This window comes from Brachyistius frenatus, unplaced genomic scaffold, assembly GCF_029030835.1.
Source record: "Brachyistius frenatus isolate BFR_SWC_R1_liver_20210118 unplaced genomic scaffold, ASM2903083v1 Contig_3, whole genome shotgun sequence".
In the NCBI taxonomy this organism is placed as follows: domain Eukaryota; kingdom Metazoa; phylum Chordata; class Actinopteri; family Embiotocidae; genus Brachyistius; species Brachyistius frenatus.
In genome coordinates, this window is record NW_027210602.1 from 1,009,947 (window position 1) to 1,027,803 (window position 17,857).

General features: G+C 44.8%; 1 protein-coding gene across 1 annotated transcript in view; it reads right to left on the reverse strand.

Moving 5' to 3' along the window:
* Nucleotides 1-214: 214 nt before the first annotated feature.
* The window catches only part of zswim6 (zinc finger, SWIM-type containing 6), a 40,340-nt gene continuing 22,697 nt past the window's right edge, over nucleotides 215-17,857 (reverse strand). The window contains exons 2-14 of the mRNA XM_069701475.1: nucleotides 13,732-14,088; nucleotides 12,589-12,737; nucleotides 11,997-12,147; nucleotides 9,281-9,460; nucleotides 8,165-8,341; nucleotides 7,902-8,048; nucleotides 7,109-7,249; nucleotides 5,749-6,009; nucleotides 5,509-5,644; nucleotides 3,842-3,999; nucleotides 2,954-3,117; nucleotides 2,781-2,862; nucleotides 215-1,116 (exon numbers count right to left, since the gene is read on the reverse strand). Of these exons, the coding sequence (XP_069557576.1) occupies nucleotides 254-1,116; nucleotides 2,781-2,862; nucleotides 2,954-3,117; nucleotides 3,842-3,999; nucleotides 5,509-5,644; nucleotides 5,749-6,009; nucleotides 7,109-7,249; nucleotides 7,902-8,048; nucleotides 8,165-8,341; nucleotides 9,281-9,460; nucleotides 11,997-12,147; nucleotides 12,589-12,737; nucleotides 13,732-14,088 (2,966 nt within the window). The 3' untranslated portion in view covers nucleotides 215-253. The remainder of the gene's footprint in view (nucleotides 1,117-2,780; nucleotides 2,863-2,953; nucleotides 3,118-3,841; nucleotides 4,000-5,508; nucleotides 5,645-5,748; nucleotides 6,010-7,108; nucleotides 7,250-7,901; nucleotides 8,049-8,164; nucleotides 8,342-9,280; nucleotides 9,461-11,996; nucleotides 12,148-12,588; nucleotides 12,738-13,731; nucleotides 14,089-17,857) is intronic.

The window sequence follows — 17,857 nt, forward strand, 5'->3', positions numbered from 1 at the left end:
TCATTCCCCTCAGTTTGGGCTGTCCCACACCAGAACCCGTCCGTGCTCACGCTCGGTACGTTTTTAACGTCACGGTCTTAATTATTGGCCTTGGGAGGGGGGTGTTTACCATCGCGTCCGACCCATCAGTCCCAAATCAAAGGAATGAGATTCTCGTGAGTGTTGTTTTAGGTGGATTTTCACTTCAAGTTAGAAAGGATTATAAAAAAAAAAACTAAAAAAAAAACCATCGATTTGGTCATTTGTTCCTCTTTCAACCAAATCTCTCTCTTACGAGCATCATGAGCTTCTTCTTGCCCTTGTATATCTGTTTCAGGTTGTCTATGAACTGCGTGAACTGCATGTGCCCGTCCTGCGCCATGAGAAACGTCTCCCTCGCTTTGCTGAGGAACTCGATGAACTCGCTGTAGTGGCGCGGGCTGATGTGCGTCAGCCGAGAGTGCGTGGTGTTGATGTAGGCCCCGATCGTGGCGTCCAGCAGCTGCCTGAGCGGAGCTTTGTCCAGCGACATCAGCTTCCCGGAGTTCCTGCGGCCGTGCAGCGCCACGACGCCCGGCGTCGTCAGCGTGCACCGCCGCAAAATGTCCGACAGGACGGTGGCGCACTTCACGCTTTTCACCACCAGGGGGATGACGGCCGCCAGTTCGTTTTTCCCCAGCGAGTGGCTGAGGGCGCACGCCCACAGCACGTCGTTGATGGCCGGGTGCGTGTCCTGGTTGTAGCTGAGGTTCAGGTGAGCCATGGCCAGCGTCGCCAGCTTGTACGCCCTCATCGGGTAGCCGCGGTGCTCCATGTAGCGCGCGATGGTGAACAGCTGCGTGTAGTTCATCCCCGTGGCGGCCGCGTCCAGCACAATCTGGTAGGCCGTCTCGAAGGCGATGTGGTCCTTCTCGCAGAGCGTCAGGGCGGAGAGGGCGCAGTTTTGGGGGTCCTTCATGGCGCACTGCAGGGCCAGGGTGCGGGCGGAGTTGGCCAGGTTCTCCTGCTGGTGGCAGTCCAGGTGCAGGCGGACGATGGTGCCGTTGGACATGACCGTGCTGGCCACGACACTCGTCGCCTCGGTGGGGGTGAAGAGGGTGAACCAGCTCTGCATGATGCTGTCCAGCGCAAACACACCTGGAACGGAGAGGAAAGCCTTTGAGATCAGTCGCATCAACGAACCGCCGCCGGGTCTAATAGAAACGCGGGCGAGTCAAAATTGTTGTAAAGCTACAGACTTCGGATGATTCATCGTCGTTGATGAACCCCAACGGGGAAGATCGCGTCGTCTCAAAACAGAAAACAGTCCGGTGGGATTTTTCAAGCAGCAACCTGAATAGGTCTTTCCTTAAATCCTCGTTAAAGATAAGTCGAGCACAAAAATGACATGAAACACGAAGTTCAAATTTGGTACTATTTTTCCCTTTTTTTGGTGAAACAACACAGCTGCATCCCGAAGTGAGAAGTTTAGTGATATGACCAAAAAACAAAAAAAAAACATCAATTAACTTTCCAGAAACTCACGACGACGCCAAACGTGTTGGACTGCTGAAATATCCCTGACAAAAACACCTGGAGTCCTCCCGTCCTTCAGTAACATTTTGCCGTTTCATAAAAGAATTAGGGAGCAATTTATGACATGAAACATAACATCTTAGAGCTGTTATAAAGATAAATGTTTTCACGGGGGTGTTGTGAGGCCGAGAGCCGCAATCAAGGCAGTAAAGTCAAGACACTGAAGCTTCATTGGTTTTAGTATTTTCATGTTTTTTGGGGGGTTTTTTTGGGCCGGAACGAAAATATAAAACATTGCCAGACTTTTTAAAATCATGTAGTGCTATATAGGATAAAAAAATTTAAAAAAAATAAAGAAAAAAAAGATTTAAATTCTAAATAATTTCTTTACCTTTACCGCCGTTCAAAGTAAAATGCTCCTTTTAAACCCCGAAGTCGTTCAAATAAATCTACCCATAATAAAGTCTTCGTAAAAACCTTCATTTTGAACCCTAACCTCCGTTTAATTATCAGATGCAGCGGTCATAGTGTATTTGTGTCTAAAAGTTCAGCTCCAGCATCTTTCGCGCCACGATCCGACCCAACGTCGGTGATGTATTTTGATGAATGTTTTTTTTTTTTTGGTGCGGTCTAATTGGGTACTCCGGGTCTAATTCTTGGACATTATATGACGCGGGCCTCGCTCCGCATCACCGACCGGCCCGTTCTCAATGAATCCATTCAAACAGAAACAGGGACCCCTTGTCACCCCCCCCCCCACACACACACACACACACACACACACACACACACACACACACACCCCGACATTCAGGAGAAAAATCATCTGGGAGGAGGGTTTCCCCTCTGCGGAGCTCCCTCCCTCCGGACACAGCTTCCTGTTCCACTTCAGCGAAAAATCAGCCGCCGGGCTCCGGCGTTTCGAGTCCAAACACAAGGCCCACTTAATCAGCCGACGGCCCACAGTCGCCCACAATTACCGCCCTTGCCGGTCATTCCTTCTCTCCCCCCTCTGAAAAAAAACAACCCCCCGCTCTTAAGGTCCCGTTGAAGTGCGACCCGCCGTTTCTCGAAGGTCTCCGAACATGCGCGGGGCGAGAAGATCGTCACGAGTTTAGTTGCATCTGAGCGTTTTTTCTTCAGCTGGGTGGAAACGTCTAGAAACTCGCCTCCAAACGGAATTTTTTTCAGCCGGTCGCGGAGTTTGGCAATAATTTCCGACAAATGACGACGACCCGCCGCCGTCGGCGTCGTCGATGTCTTTCGGCGGGAAAGACGAGACTCACCAACTTCCGTAGCACAGGTGACGAGCCAGCGCACCATCTCCCTCCTCCTCCAGTTCAGCGTGGACAGGGTCATCCTCATCACCTGTCAGGAACGTCAAGAGGTTTAGCCGACAGCCCCGCGCCACACGCCGGCGTGTTTGTTTGTCTGTGTTGTTGTTGTTGTTGTTGTTTACCTGAAGGCCCAGCTCCAGGGAAACTTTGAGCAGCGTGATGTCCGGCAGGCTGTCCATCAGCGTGGCGATTTTGAAAGCGTCCTGGGCCAGTTTGAAGATGTGCGAGGAGGAGTGGATGTTCTTCTGGATGGACTCCAACACCGTTTCTAGCTTACGAGCATCACCTGGTAACACAACAAACAAACAAACAAACAAAAAAAGAGAGGCAAAGTTACGCGTTACATAATCACTGTTTCCCTCAGACGTCACGACGAATCTGAATGAATTCAGTTTCTCCAAAATTTCCTTATGTTGTTTAGTAGCGGTTGACAAGCAGCTTTAAGGTACATTACCGCCCCCCTCTGGCGGGAGTGATGCATTACAACCAAACGCCGGTAAAAACAGGGGAAATAAGGAAGATAGTTGCATATGCTAATCACTTCTTTTTTAAAAAAAAATATTTTAATGAATATTTGAATATTTAAAATTATCATGACCCATTTTTTATCTCAGACCATCATGGCTGCGTTAATTTAAATCATTCTATTATCATGTATAGCCGGGACGCACTGGGAAATTTTGATTGAGCAAGTAGCACTTTCTAAACTTGTTTTGGAGAATTGCTTTACAAATGAAGGATATAATAAATATAAAATGATCAAGTATTTCTAGACCTTATTATCCCTACTGATTTTCCATCATACCTGCATACTTTACATCATTATGTGGTCTTAAAAAGTCTTAAATTTGCTTCTGTGGAAACCCCTGAAGTCGTCTGCTTGTAAAGCAAACGCACATTCCCACCGTTGAAACGATCCTTTTTAAACAGTCGTGCGTGCGCGTGTGTGTGTGCGTGTGTGTGTGTGTGTGTGTGTGTGTGTGTGTGTGTGTGTGCGTGTGTGTGTGTACCTTTAGCAGCAGTAAGCATGGTGGAGGCCAGTTCACACTGTTGGGTCTCGATGTGGCTCAGAGTGAACCAGCGAGGGTAACGGTTGGGCACCACTGACACGATGTGGTGAGGCCGAGACAGGTCGCCGGAGGCGGCGGTGGACTCCAGGACCGGCAGCCTGAGCGGAGAGAAGAACGTCGTCAGCTCTTTATCAGGCAGACAGAAAACACTCGAGGAGGGAGAGGAACATTTCAAGCAGCTAAAGAAGTTATCAGAATGCAATGTTCCCTTCACGGGTATCAAATCAATAGTCTTCCTTTATGTGTCTGCACACCTGAGCTCAGGTGGATCGTTGCCTCGGGCCGTGAGCACCGAGAAAAGGATGGGTTTAAAAATAACGCCTCCCACACATCCAGTCGCAGCTACTGTCACTTTAATAAACCCTCGTTGTAATTTAAATCCTGGAAAATTGATGACGATTTACACGTTTAAAAAAAAAAAATCAGAGGGGTTTAATTTGTTCAGGAGGAGAGCCGGTTTCCTGCGGTGGTCAGAGTGTATTTATTATTCACACATTTTATAAAACTCCTTCTCAGCACTGTTGAATTATTCAGTGAATATTCCAGCAAAAGGAGGTTTTGTCATTAAACAGTGTCCCAGATAGCGCCTCTTTTCCCCTCCGTTTCTGCATCACTCACACGCCGGAAGAGTCTGAAAGCGGAGAGGGCGGCGGCGGTCGAAGGGTTTCCTGAACTTCCTGTCTCCGTCTGTCTTTACGTCTGCTCCTCCTGTCGTCACTGAGAGGACGCATGTCAGAAATGGACCTTTTTCTCACAGTTTCAGCCCGGCGTCCGGACAAAAAAGATCAGCTAAAAACTGAGCTTTACCGGATCGGGATACATATGAAAACGCCGGCTTGTTGTTCTCAGCGTGTAAACAAACAGTTCATGAACCTCATCAGTTAAAATCGAGAGAAACGATTCATACGAAAACCGTCTTTAATCCTGGAATGGACTCATTTCTTTAACGGCAACGTGAAAGACCTGAAAGTAACGTGACATCCACACTTACTTTTTATTAGGGATGGACATTTTAGGCAAAAATACTATAAAAATATACAATGATTATTATTCGCTGCCACCATTTTGCTAATTCGGACAGGTTTGGAGCAGGAAGTGACCATATTTGGATGAACTGGGGGAGGAGCCAGCGGTGGATCTGACTAATCTGATTGGAAACTTGACAATAATACGTCCCGCCCACCAATAGCTGTAACTTGACTGCACCACAGGCCTGTCAATCAAACAGACACGCTCCCCCAAAAACAGGTCCCTTTGAAGCTTATTTTCAAATTAATGACAGATTATTTTCAGATGGACCTCCAGAAAACTAATAAGAAGGAGTGACTTTAGCTAACAACACAGCGATAACTGGTGGAAGACATTCATTGACTTTGTAATTGATGAGAGAAGTTGAATGGGAGTCTATGGAGCCGGAGGCTTTTTGGAGCCAACCTCTAGTGGCACTCGGTGGTATTGCAGCATAAGGCACTTCTGCTTTGGCCTCATTTTTCAGACCTGGAAGCTACGAACAGTTTTATATACAGTCTGTGCTTGTGGAAAGACTAGATATCTTCTTTCTTCGTGGGTTGACAACATATTTAGCTGATTAACGGTGAACAACTCACCTCATGGCCCTCAGTGCAATTCTGTACGCCAGCTCGGCGTCGTGAGGTAGCAGGGAGGTGAAGAGATACTTGGCAAACGTGTGCATGGGGACGCTCTCTCTGTAGAGTATTTCCCCGAGACCACTGTAAGGACCAGCTGAAAGGAAATAGGGATCAGTTCAGTCGAACTGGAGACAACGTCAGAGCGGCGTGGTGCTTCACACGGAACACAAACACCTCAAATGAAAATGTCGTACTCACCCTCGAGCAGGAAAACCGCTTGCTTCTGGAAGATCTTCACCAGCGCGTCGTCCAGGTCGACTTCCTGGAGCTTGGCCAATAGCTGCTCTTCGTTGCGACACACTTTCTCCTGGGCGTACAGGCCGTCTGGCATCGCCCTCTGCTGGCCTAAGCCAATCAGAGCCGTCTCCACCGCCAGCGACACGAACGACTCACCGTCCTCCAGGAAGCGCTGCGTCGGGAGAACGGGATGCTCCGCCCTCCGGCCTGAACCCGGCGAGCCTGAGGGGGGAAATGGGAGGAGGGGGAGATTAGAGATGACTTAGCGAGGAAAATGTTCCCTTTGGGCTGAGTATTGATAAATCTATTGATCCATCTGTTCATCCTGCTGTTCCTTCTTTCAGACAGCGTTTTCTCCTGAGAACCGTAATCATGTGTTTTAATGGTTTAATGATGCAGCGGCCGACCTCACAGTTCATCCCGGGAGGGTTAACAGTCCCTGATGAACACACACACACACACACACACACACACACACACACACACGCACACACACACACACACAGATATAAATAGCAGTCTTAATTGAAAACCTTCACAACTTTTTCCGCGCTGTGGTTTTAACATCAGTTCACCTGCAGAGGATTCAGAACTTTATTTTATTCCGCTGTGGATCATTTTTGTCCCATTAATCTACACTCAACAACTCAAAATGACATAAAGGAAACATGTTTGTAGAATTTCTCGCGGATATATTTTTAATCTCTCATTTACAGAAGTGTTCGGGCTCCACACTGTGTTCAGCTGCATCCTGTCTGCTTTGATAATCCTCGAAATCAAAGTCCACCTGACTGGACAGTTTGGAAAGCTGCACACCTGTGTGTATATAAAAAGTCTCACAGTCCCGCATGTCAGGACCAAAACTAAGACATAAAAGTCCAAGACACTGTCAGAACCGAACTGTAGAGGAGAAACTAACTGCACGCGGCCGTGACGTCCTCCCCGGCTGCATCACGTTGAAATTCGTCGAGCTGGGCTCCCTGCATAATTAATGCTTTTTAATTGGAGTGTTTTTCCTGCTGCATCTCTTATTCATGAGCTGTTATTGGAGGATGACTGCGGGCCGATCGGCACGTCTGTGTCATCTCTGCTGATTGCGACCTGAGGGCCCGAAGCTCCGACAGGAAGGACACAATCACTGCAGAGTAAACGTTGGCGTGTTTGCACTGAATCTGCAGCGGAGGAGAGAAACCACGTTTTCATTTTCTCATCGTTCCCTCGACATTTCAGAGGAAAATATTCGACTTTTTCCTCCGCTAGTTATATGTTTTAGTCCTTCAGTAAAGTCTTAACGCGAGTCTGTCTCCCGCCGTTTGTTCACCTGAGAAGTCAAGCGGCGCTCCGTCCTCGCCGCCCCGCCCCGTCTCCATCAGGGTGCTGAACAGGGTCCCGATGGGGTCCAGAGGGTGGCCCACCCAGCCCTCCAGGTTGGTGACCGATGTTACTCCTCTGTGGAGCAGCTCTGCAGCGACACACGCGCACACACACACACACACACACACTGTTAATGAAGTGTTTACACTCTGTGGCGTTTCCATGGCGTCACACCGAGACAACACTGAGAGCGTTGTAGAAAACTGAAAATGAGTGCAGTTGTTTGCCTTCAAATATTCAGTAAAAACAAACACGCTTTCAGACATGATTGTTGCTGCTGTGCAGAAGTTACGTACAAAACGCATGTCACCGTAAGGCACCCTCAGGCTTTTTACCATGACCACGATATGAATTTCGATTTACTACATAAAGAAATTATACCAATACAATATAGGACACCTTTAATTTACAGCTCAAACATCTGTATTTATCGTTATGAAGCCTCCAGTTCAGATTCTGTCCGTCACCATCTTGCTAGTTCGGAGCGGTTTGGAGCAGGAAGTGACCATATTTGGACGAGCTGGGGGGAGGAGCCAGCGGTGGAGCTGACTGATCTGATTGGAAACCTGACGATACTAGCCTTCCGGTCTCCAGACCTTCGATTCACACGAGGAGAAACATGGAAAGATTGAGGTTGTGATCTCTCCTCCAGAAAGTACAGCAGTGAAATAAAAACGGTGGTCAGGACCCGGAGGATGAAGTCACATGTGAAGATCTCCACTGAAGGAGGATGAACTGACCTTTTTTGTGTGCGCGGAAGAGCTCCTTCTGTTTCTGCTGCTGCCTCTGCAGCGTGTTGACGATGGCGACGGCCAGCCGAAGCGCCTCCTTGGGGTAACCGTGCGACCGCAAGGCATCCACTCGGGCGCACGCCGTGGGGACGTGTTCTGCAGGAGGCGAGACCGAAAAAGAAGAAGAGATGTTTCATTTTCTCCCCGTCTTTTTATCTATTTCATTTCAATTCACGGACCACAACTCCCTTCTCTCTCTCTCTCTCTCTCACCGTGCCACAGGGGCCACCCTCGGGCGTCGAAGAGGGAGCTGTTGAGGTTGTCGTGGTAACAGTAGTTAGTGTAGTGGTCCCCGGTGATGACGTGCTGCAGATGGGAGTCCTGCCAGTGCAGGTCGCAGGCCTCGATGGCCCGCGTGAAGACCGTCCGGTGAGGCCGAGTCAGCGAATCTGGGAGAGACGAACACAGGATGGTTTTATTCTCGCGTGTCTTCAACCCATTTATCAACACAAACTGCTCTTAAATGCCATTCAGGTACTTTAAAACTTTAAGCACGCATATTTTAATATTCAGTGTGACTCCTGCCTTCCGATGATATCATCATCTTCAGTGTCGATCAGAAAAAAACATACAAAAATCCTCATGGAAAAAAAAAAAAGAAAAAAAAAAAGCTCCCAAACGCTGCAGAACTTGCCTGAGAATTATCAGAACTTTAAGTTTTCTTTAGTTTCAAAGTATTTCAGTCATAGATGTCTGTATATTTATGGGTACACTGCAATCAGGAAGTGCTAACTGCTAATTTGGCATAATTTTCATGGCGCCAGTTTGTTCAAATGTGAACAAATAAAAGGCATTATGGAAGCTGTAGTTTTAAAAATTAGAAATGGAAGTGGAAAAAATGCATCGATAGTATGTAGAAAACCTGTCGTGGCAGCGTTGAAAAGCGTCTGTAACACAACACATAGAGGGCCGCTGCAGAAACACCCGGCCTCTCATTGGAAACCTTTTTATTCCTGCCTGATGAAGACGTCCGTGCGTCTGTGTTTTCTCTGATTTAGTGGCAGCAGACGCAGGAAGAAAGGCCAGAAAAGGCTGCAGGACCTCAACCGCATTCGGCTCATTCTATTAGACACACTAAAAAGGTAATAAGGCTCAGAGGCAGCGAGATTGAAGGAAGGAGACTTGATTAAAAGAGAGGGGGAGGGTGCAGAAAGACGACTTAATAGTGTTAATACAGGAGCAGAAACAGAGGAGGAGAAGGTGAAGGAGGAGGAGGAGGTGGAGGAGGAGGAGGAGGAGGAGGAGAGAACAGAGATGTGATGAAGGAGAGGATCTGGAAATAAAACAAAGAGTGGCCTCGCTTCTGCTGTGGCCGGGTGTCATCTCACCTGGGTTGCCAGGAGGGCCCTGGGGCAGCACGTTGGTCAGATTGGTCAGCTCGCTGCCATGGTTACCGTCCTCCAAGGGGCACACGTCCACGCCGTTCCACCTGCGAAGCTGCCGGAGCCAGAAGCCCTTCTGCTCGGGTTTACAGTGGGGGTTCAGCACAATGCACATCCACAGGGCTCCTGCAGACGTCCAGAGACACAACACTCAACACTTCGCTCTCTGGTCCTGCAGCCACACACTTGGATAATTTCATTAATAACTAAAATACTGATTATTTTCCCCATTAATTGTTTTGTTTCCAGTCCAAAGAGTCAGTTTACTGTAACGTCAGATGACTAAATGCAGCAAATGTATCACATTTTAAGAAAAAAAACATTTGAAATTTACCCTTAAAACACTCATGAATTCATTTTCTGTCAATCTTTTAATCAATTCATCAACTAATCGCTGCAGCCTCACTAATTTGTCATCTCTCTTTCAGGGATTAAAAACTACAAATATATACAAACACAATCCTCTGTTAGTTTTTCTCTTATTTAAAAGGTTTTAAGAAAGTAGTTTAATGACTTGTTGGTGGTGCTGAAGAAAGTTGGTTAGAGACACCAGTTTAAACATAAATAAAAGTCTAATTTAAACAGATATGACATTAGAAAATGGTTTTGTTATTGTTATTATTATATCAGATACAGTGGTTCTGCAAGGTCGTAAAATGTAGCCGTAAATAATGATTAAAAGCTCAAGGTGAGTTTTATTGCGTCTGATAAAGATATCCGGTTTGAAATTAAATTAAACAGAGAAAATTATCAATGGAGAGAAATTGAACCCAGAGAATAATTGTTTGGAAAAAAAAGCCTAAAATGAATAATCAATCAACAGAATACTGCAGCGGTTAAATTTATTAAAAATACCAGTTTAAACTCAATTAAAAGCCTAATTTTCAATAGATATGACAGTGAAAAATGTTTCTATTATTATTATTGTCATCATATCAGAGACAGTGGCGCTCACAAAGTATTTCCTGTTGATATATGATGTTTTGTTAATGATATAAAACAGAAAAACAACTCTCACATTAGAGAAACTGAAGCTTCTACTTTAAGAAAAGAAGTTCAAGCGAATTTATCGCCATTCAAAGGACAAAAAAATGGTGAAAAACACAACTTTCTGCATGATTTTTAAGAAAAAAAACAACTAAAAGAAGTTTATTGATTTGTTGCTGGTGGAAAATTTGACTTACAATGTTAATTTTTAAGAAAAGAAAATCACTTGTAACTGGTTTCTTGCCCAAAATAGGTCTCAATAACGTGAAAGAGCTTTTAAAAAAAACAACAACCTTAAACATACTTCAAACCACAAATAAAAGACTAATCTTAGTAGATATGACGGTTGGAAACGGTTCAAATATTGTTGTTATATCAGAAAACTGTGGCGCTGTCACATTAAATGGCTCCAACTAGTGATTACTACCATGATGAGTGACGTCTTCAGATTTAATGTTTTGTCTGATAAAGAGTCTAAAACCGAAAGATATTCAGTGTAAAATGATATAAAACAAAAAATAAACCACGTCCTGAGAATAGTTTATGTTTTTCCTTTAAAAGAAAGAATAAAACAAACAACGACGACGCCAGTTAATTTCCCAGCGATTGAATAGTCGACTAATTGTTGTGTCTCCGTAAAGAAGTGTGAGATTTAAAGCTTTGTTGGTTAAAACCATGAAGACAGGCTGGAGGAGGAAAACACATGAAGGCAGCATGGAGGAGGAGGGGGGGGGGGCAATGAACACGTGAAGGGATAAATAAAGGATGACAGATGACAAAATGAAACAGGAGAAGAAAAGAAAGAAGGTGAGGTGAGAAATAAAAAGAAGAAGACAAGGAGATGAGAGGGAGGGAAGGACGGTGGAGGGGAGGGAGGACGGGGGGAGGGGAGAGGACGAGAGAGGCTTTATCCTCCGTCTCTTTGTTAAGAGCTGCACCAAGGACAACAGCGAGGAGCGAAAACAGCAGCGCCGCGTCACACGTGAGTGACGAAACGCAGAGAAAGAATCTCCAGCAGCCACAGAAGCAAAAAAAAAAAATTCTAAATAAAGGAGTAGCAGCAGTTGGAAGATTTTAGACCATTAAATACATCTTTTTCATATCGACTTAAATGATCAGGGATGAGCAGCTTTAGACTGTATTTAAAAGTGCCCGTTGCTTCAGGGTCTGCCTTAAACTGCAATACCACCAGGTGCCACTAGAGGTCAGCTCCAAAAAGCCTCCGGCTTCCTAGACTCCCATTCAACTTCTCTCATCAAATTCTAAGTCAATAAAATGTCTCCCCCAGTTATCTCGGTGTTGTTAGCAAAAGTAACTCCTTCTTATTCGTTTTCTGGTGGTCCATCTGAAAATAATCTGTCATTATTTAGATATCAAAAAGTGGTATGTTTGGGAGGGGGTGTCTGTTTGATTGACAGGCCTGTGGTGCGTTCAAGTTTCTGCTATAGGTGCAAATATATTTTTAAGATTATCTTACAACATAAACTATACTTTAATAATTATTCCATTCAGTTTTTATTTATTTAAAAATAGGACACATTTTGAGGTTCTTTTAAATAAAAATGAAATCAGAAATCTCCGTTAAATTACACTGTAGCTCCACCCTTTGCTAAAACAGCCACTGAATGTGATTGGTTGAGCACCTGTGTTTGTGTTTTTCTTGTTGTCACTGTACCTAATTCGTCCCACAGCTGCCTGTACTTGTCCGTCATGGCAGTTCCCTGTTGCCTCCACAGCGCCAGTCGGGGGTCGCCCATGAACTGCTCTGTGATCAGCGTTAGCATGCGTGCTCCGTTGGAGTCCCTCATCTTCAGCATCTCTCTCACCTGCAGAGACAGGGGCATTGTGGGTAGAACAGTGTATGTCACTCTTATTTGATCGGATAATCAAGTCAATATCAGGAAGTCTTAACATAGAGAGAGAAACCGGCGTTCGGTAGAAAGACGTAAAAAAAAAAAAACCCTTACGGTTTACACAAGCAGAAACAAACGCATATGTATATATAAAGTCAAGAAAATCACAGATATAAATAGATTAAAAGTTGAAAATCAGACACTGATGAAGTCATTTTGGTGTCATTCATTAAAGTCTCTCCTTTGTCTAGTTAAGATGAGGAGGAGCCAGATAATTAAAAGACTGTGTCATCTGCATGGAAACAGAGTAAAAAAGTAAAGGACCCAGCAGGGATTCGTGCGGTACAGGTAAGTTATTTCAACCATCAGTACAAATCGACAAAGCCAACAAAAACGTGATGTGAGTGGCGGTACCTTGCTGAACAGTAAGTTGAGCTGCTTTCCCGAGCCATGGTACCCGCCCTGGGAGAGAAAGAGCTTGACCTGTTCCTGGACCTGCTCCTCGTCCAGATGCCAACAGTTCTCGTCGTCCACGCTCGCCCCCGCCGTCGGATCTGGAGCTCCTGCGGTGCACGAAGACGCAAATCAGTCAGCAACTCATTACAACAAATGTCAACAAACTAGAAGAAGTACCCATGCAAATACCAAAGACTAAAAATTCTCAAAAGTCCTAAAAAAAATACACACATTTTCACATTGAAGTAAGATTTATTGTACCAAAAGTAAAAGAATTGCATTTCTGAAACTTATCAAATGAACATCAGAGTAAAAACTACAATATTTGCCTTTGAAATGTAAAGTATGTCAAATGTAAATCCTAACTTGTGTCCTCGGTTACTTTCTACCTCTGCTTATTCAAACTGTGATAAAATAAGATACGTTTTAAATATAAATAAGTGTCTCTTCAGGGAGGAGCGCGACGTGAATTTGCCTGCGTCAGCGTATGCAGCAGTTCCCCTCCTGCATTAATGCATCAAGTGTTGATCAATAGTATAAACGCTGAAAAATCTGCAACAACAACCAGCCTGCATGAGTGACATTTTTAACCCCTATCTCACGTCTCCAGGGAGAATTAGATTCATGCGATTGGAGGAGAATCAATTCTACCATTTTTACATGAAAGCGCCAAAGAGGACAGACATACTGCGAATGTTGCAGGAAAGCCGTGCGCATGTAAACAAACTGGAACAAGGAATATTTGAAATCGTCTAATTGCAGCATAAAAAAAACACAAAGTACCACAAAATGAAAACAAAACTTATCCTCTGGTCTTTAGGACGTAAAATACTTCACACGGTGGTACTTGGGGATACTTTGTAGAGCTCGTGTGGACTTTATGGTCCTCAATACTCATAAATGTAGAAATACAAACATAAGTAAGACAAAAAGTTTCCTCCCTAAACAGCTCGGTTTTCCTGAGCGGTCTCTCAGGACGTCGGCCTCCAGCTGGACCGCCACTGGTGCGAGACGGAGGAAATCTGACGCAGGTACCTGGACTTGTTTGTTAAAGTTCGGCCCGCCTCCTCCACTGATCGTTACCGCGGCTCCTCGACTCACCGTGAACCTGGTTGATCTCCGAGTTCTGCGACAGGATCTCATCCGCCAGCTTCTGAGCCGTCGGCAGCACCTCGGTGTGATGCACCGTGATCAGGTACTGAACGAACTTCTGCAGCTGATCCCGGTTCATTTGGAAGAGTGTCTCTGAGATGGGCAGGCGCAGCTTGACCTGCTCGGCCTTCCGTACTCGGTACAGCGAGAGGGCCACGACGTGGGCGCAGTAGAAAATGTCCTTGTTGCCGCAGCTGCACGTCACCGCTGTGATTTTGCAGCGGTCGAAGCTGACGCTCACGTTGCAGACGAGCTCCGGCTCGGAGGACGTGGCCGGTTCTCTCACGGTGCCGCTGAGGTGGAAGCCTGCACAGAAACAGAGAAAATAGTTCCTGTTAGCCATCTAAAATCAAAGACAATCATGTACCTATGTAACAAGAAAAAAAAAAGAAAAGATTATTAGGCCTTTTTGCAGGCTGTTTCTGACTTTATTTAATGCTTAATAACTCATGAAGCCTCAACGGAGCACAAAATTCTTCTAATAGCAAAATTTTAAACATGTATTATTTAATTCGACATTTTGAAAGTTTTTAAATGTACAAATGATGGAGGCATATTAACAAGATACAATTAAAAATGTCTATCGCTTATAAGAAGCTAATCATTTTTCACATGTAGGCACAATAGATGTTTTTTTGGCCACTTGAGGGCAGCAGAAAGAAACTGTATAAACAACATCGACATCATCATCAACTTTTAAGCAAATATTCTGACCTTGACCGACTGTCTACACATGCAGTAGTGACGAAGCAACAAAATCATTCATTTGGAGTTATTGCTCTGTTTTTGGTCTCCACCACCAACTTCTGAATAAAACATGACAGCAACGAGTAGCGACATCTATCAGGTCTATTTTTCAGCTGCTAAAAGCTCCAGTGGTGACAGATGTTTGTCTGATACAAGACAACCTCCTTTTGAAATAAACACAGGCGTGCCACACGGATCTGCACTGGGTCCTTTACTGTTTCCACTCTACACAGACATAATATCAATCTTTATGCAGATGATATTCTAGTATGAAACTTCTTGGCCTTGTTTTTTTTTTTTTTTATCAGGAATCTATTATCTCCACTTAATTTTGTTGATTTTTAACTTCCTTTCTAGCTTTAATTTGTTAAATTGTCTGCAGTCATATGTTAAGATTCATCGCTACGAACCTTTTTCTGACCGATTTTGTTCTACATACCTCAATTTCATTCGTTCAGGAAAAGTGTTGGCGGGGTGAACAATGATTTATAGAAAGACACAAGCGCAGGAAGAGCTAAATATTCTCATTTCCTATTCATTTCCCTTCCACAACACCTCCCGTGCTTACCTTCCCCTTAGCACCGCCTCCCTCCGTCAGCACTGACCGGATCAATTCACCACCAGCACAGAGACCTGCTATTGTGCTGCGAATCGACGGTGCTCTCAAGCAAAACAACCGGAGAAGTCACTGATTTTTTTTTTATTTTTTTATGTCCGACTGACCTTAAACTTAAACTTCCCAAAGCTGTTTGGGTTTCTGACAGGAAAACAAACCTTGACGTAGACGCTTTGTAATCTGAGGAGGAGGCTGAAACGAAATAACCCGTGACAACGACAGATCTGAAAACACAGCAGCCACGCGTGGGAGTGAGGTTTAAATATTGTGTCGAGTTTGGAGAGACGCAGCAGCTGGACGAGGACGACACGACAACGAACTTCACGAGCAACACTCTTCTGTAATTAGAAGAAACGGACAATCTGACCGGTTTAGTGGGTCAGCAGCCAGAACAGATGGTTTCAGGAGCTGAGTCAGACACAAACAGGGAGAGTTTATCGTCCACATTCGGTCTGGCGTGTTTCTACAGATCATGTTTTTGTCCGAGACACACCGACAGGACAGTTTTATTTAGTCCCGAATCGGAAGAGCGTGATGTACTTCTTGCATCATGCGTCCGACAGCGAGGCTGGGGAGCCACGACGACGGCAGACGGTGACGGATGACAGACAGCGTTATTAGACGGTGCTTTGAGCCAAAGAAAAGGGAACATTCGTCAAAGAGCCCACACCTTGTCAAATCCTGTTCGTCGCCTTAGAAATGAGACGAGCGTTTGTTCACATATCAAAATAAGCCTGTGTTTGACTCACACGTGTCCGTTAACCAGCTGACGTTAAAGGAGTAGTTCAGCATTTTGGAGTGACGCTCGTTCGCTTTCTTGTTCGCTAAATGCGAAGCTACAGCCGGAAACCAGTTATCTTAGTTTAGCGTGAAGATTAGAAACAGGATAAGACCAGCTAACCTACAGATGTCGAAATTGAAATAAAGCACGCTAATTAGGACCAAACGGCAACCAACCGTGATGTCACCCGCTGCCGTTCTGAAGCCTCGAGTTTGGCATTTCATCCGTCGCCATCTTGTTTTTCTGGAGCACAGAAGTGACCATATTTGGACGAGCTGGGGAGGAGTTAGCGGTGGATCTGACTCGATCTGATTAGGAACCCTGAGGACAGGACGTCCCGGCCACCTACAGCGGAAACCTCACCGCACCACAGGCCTGTCAATCAAACAGACAGGCCCTCAAACATTTTTATTTTTTTTAAGCTTAATATCTAATTAATGACAGGATTATCCAGACCACCAGAAAACAATTTTTAAAAAAAAAAGTAATAATAATAGTAATAATAACTGCAAAATAAATGGGGTGTTTTGGATCAGACTATTTCTTGGCCTGGTACCATCAGATAATCCAGGAAGCTACCGAGCTCAGCGAAGAGATAGTCTTAAATCACATAACCCCCACGGGAAAAGAAAAGCGTGTTGTTGTTTTTTTATTCTTTATTATTGCTGCAGATTAAATTAATGAGGCTTTACAAGTGCTGGTGGAGGATTTTTTTTTTTTTCACTTCTGGACAGCACCAGGTCGTATTGCCCTGCTTTTAGCCATCGTGCTAAGCTAAACTAACCGACAGCTGCCTGTAGCAAACCAAACTTCCCGACGGCTGTTTTGAACTGCTGCTTCAAACATGTAACTGTAGCACAAGAGGAAAACAGAGCAAAAGCTGATGCTTGCTAATTTTAGCGAGGTCATTTCAGACTAAGAAAAGCTGCAGCAGCAAAACCTGCGAGTGTCCTGGTTTAATAAAGAGTGTGTTTTTATTCTAATTAACGCAGCTTTTTTTGTCCCCATATGTACCCCCAACGTGCATACCATAATAATCCGTCTGTTTCAAATCAAACCACACATTGGAGCTAACGGGACCTTCATCTAAATACATTGAGATTAAACTGCAGGGGGAAAAAAAGGCCTGAACACACGAAAACAAAAGAGACAGACAGCACTAACAATCTGCCCTCACAGTTATCGACTTTATCTGTAGTACTCACACATATTTTTCATGTTGCAACTGCGACCGTCACTATTTATGATAACAGCTGTTGAAATACTGCACGTGACTGTGGTAAAAAAAAAAAAAAAAAAAACCCGAGCTGGAGAACATGACTGGAATTTACACGGGGCTGCCAGTTTATTAGGTACACCCTTAGCTAAATCCAATGCGGTCCTTTAGAGTCAAGATTTATAGATTTATGAATTTCCTGCAGGCCTGTTGTATTTACCAACGTGCAGCTCATATTTGTTTAATATCAATATATGAAAAAATTTAAAAAATAAAATAAAACCACAAAAACTAGCAGTGCTGGAACAATCGCTGGGAGGTTTGATTCTCACTTTGCTCAAAATGTTCTCATACATGTGACAGACAGCACATAGCTGACACATATCGCTCCTGCTGGGTGGAAAGAGGCCGTAAACAGAGGGGGCGTTTGTCTGCAGCAAAAAAAAAAAATAGACAAGAGGCGGAAGGACCACGAGACGATACCCGAGAGTGAAACTTGTACTGAAATATAGTTGTTGCATGCTTTTCCTGCTGAGCCGACACACGCGCTACACCACAATCCGCACAACCTCCAGTCCGCATCCTGTCTTTACACACACACACACACACACACACACACACACACACACACAAATGCACGGTGCTCTCCATTACAGCGCCCTGCCCCAGTCATGCCTGGCCTACAGCTGAACCACTGACGTAACAGATACAGAGA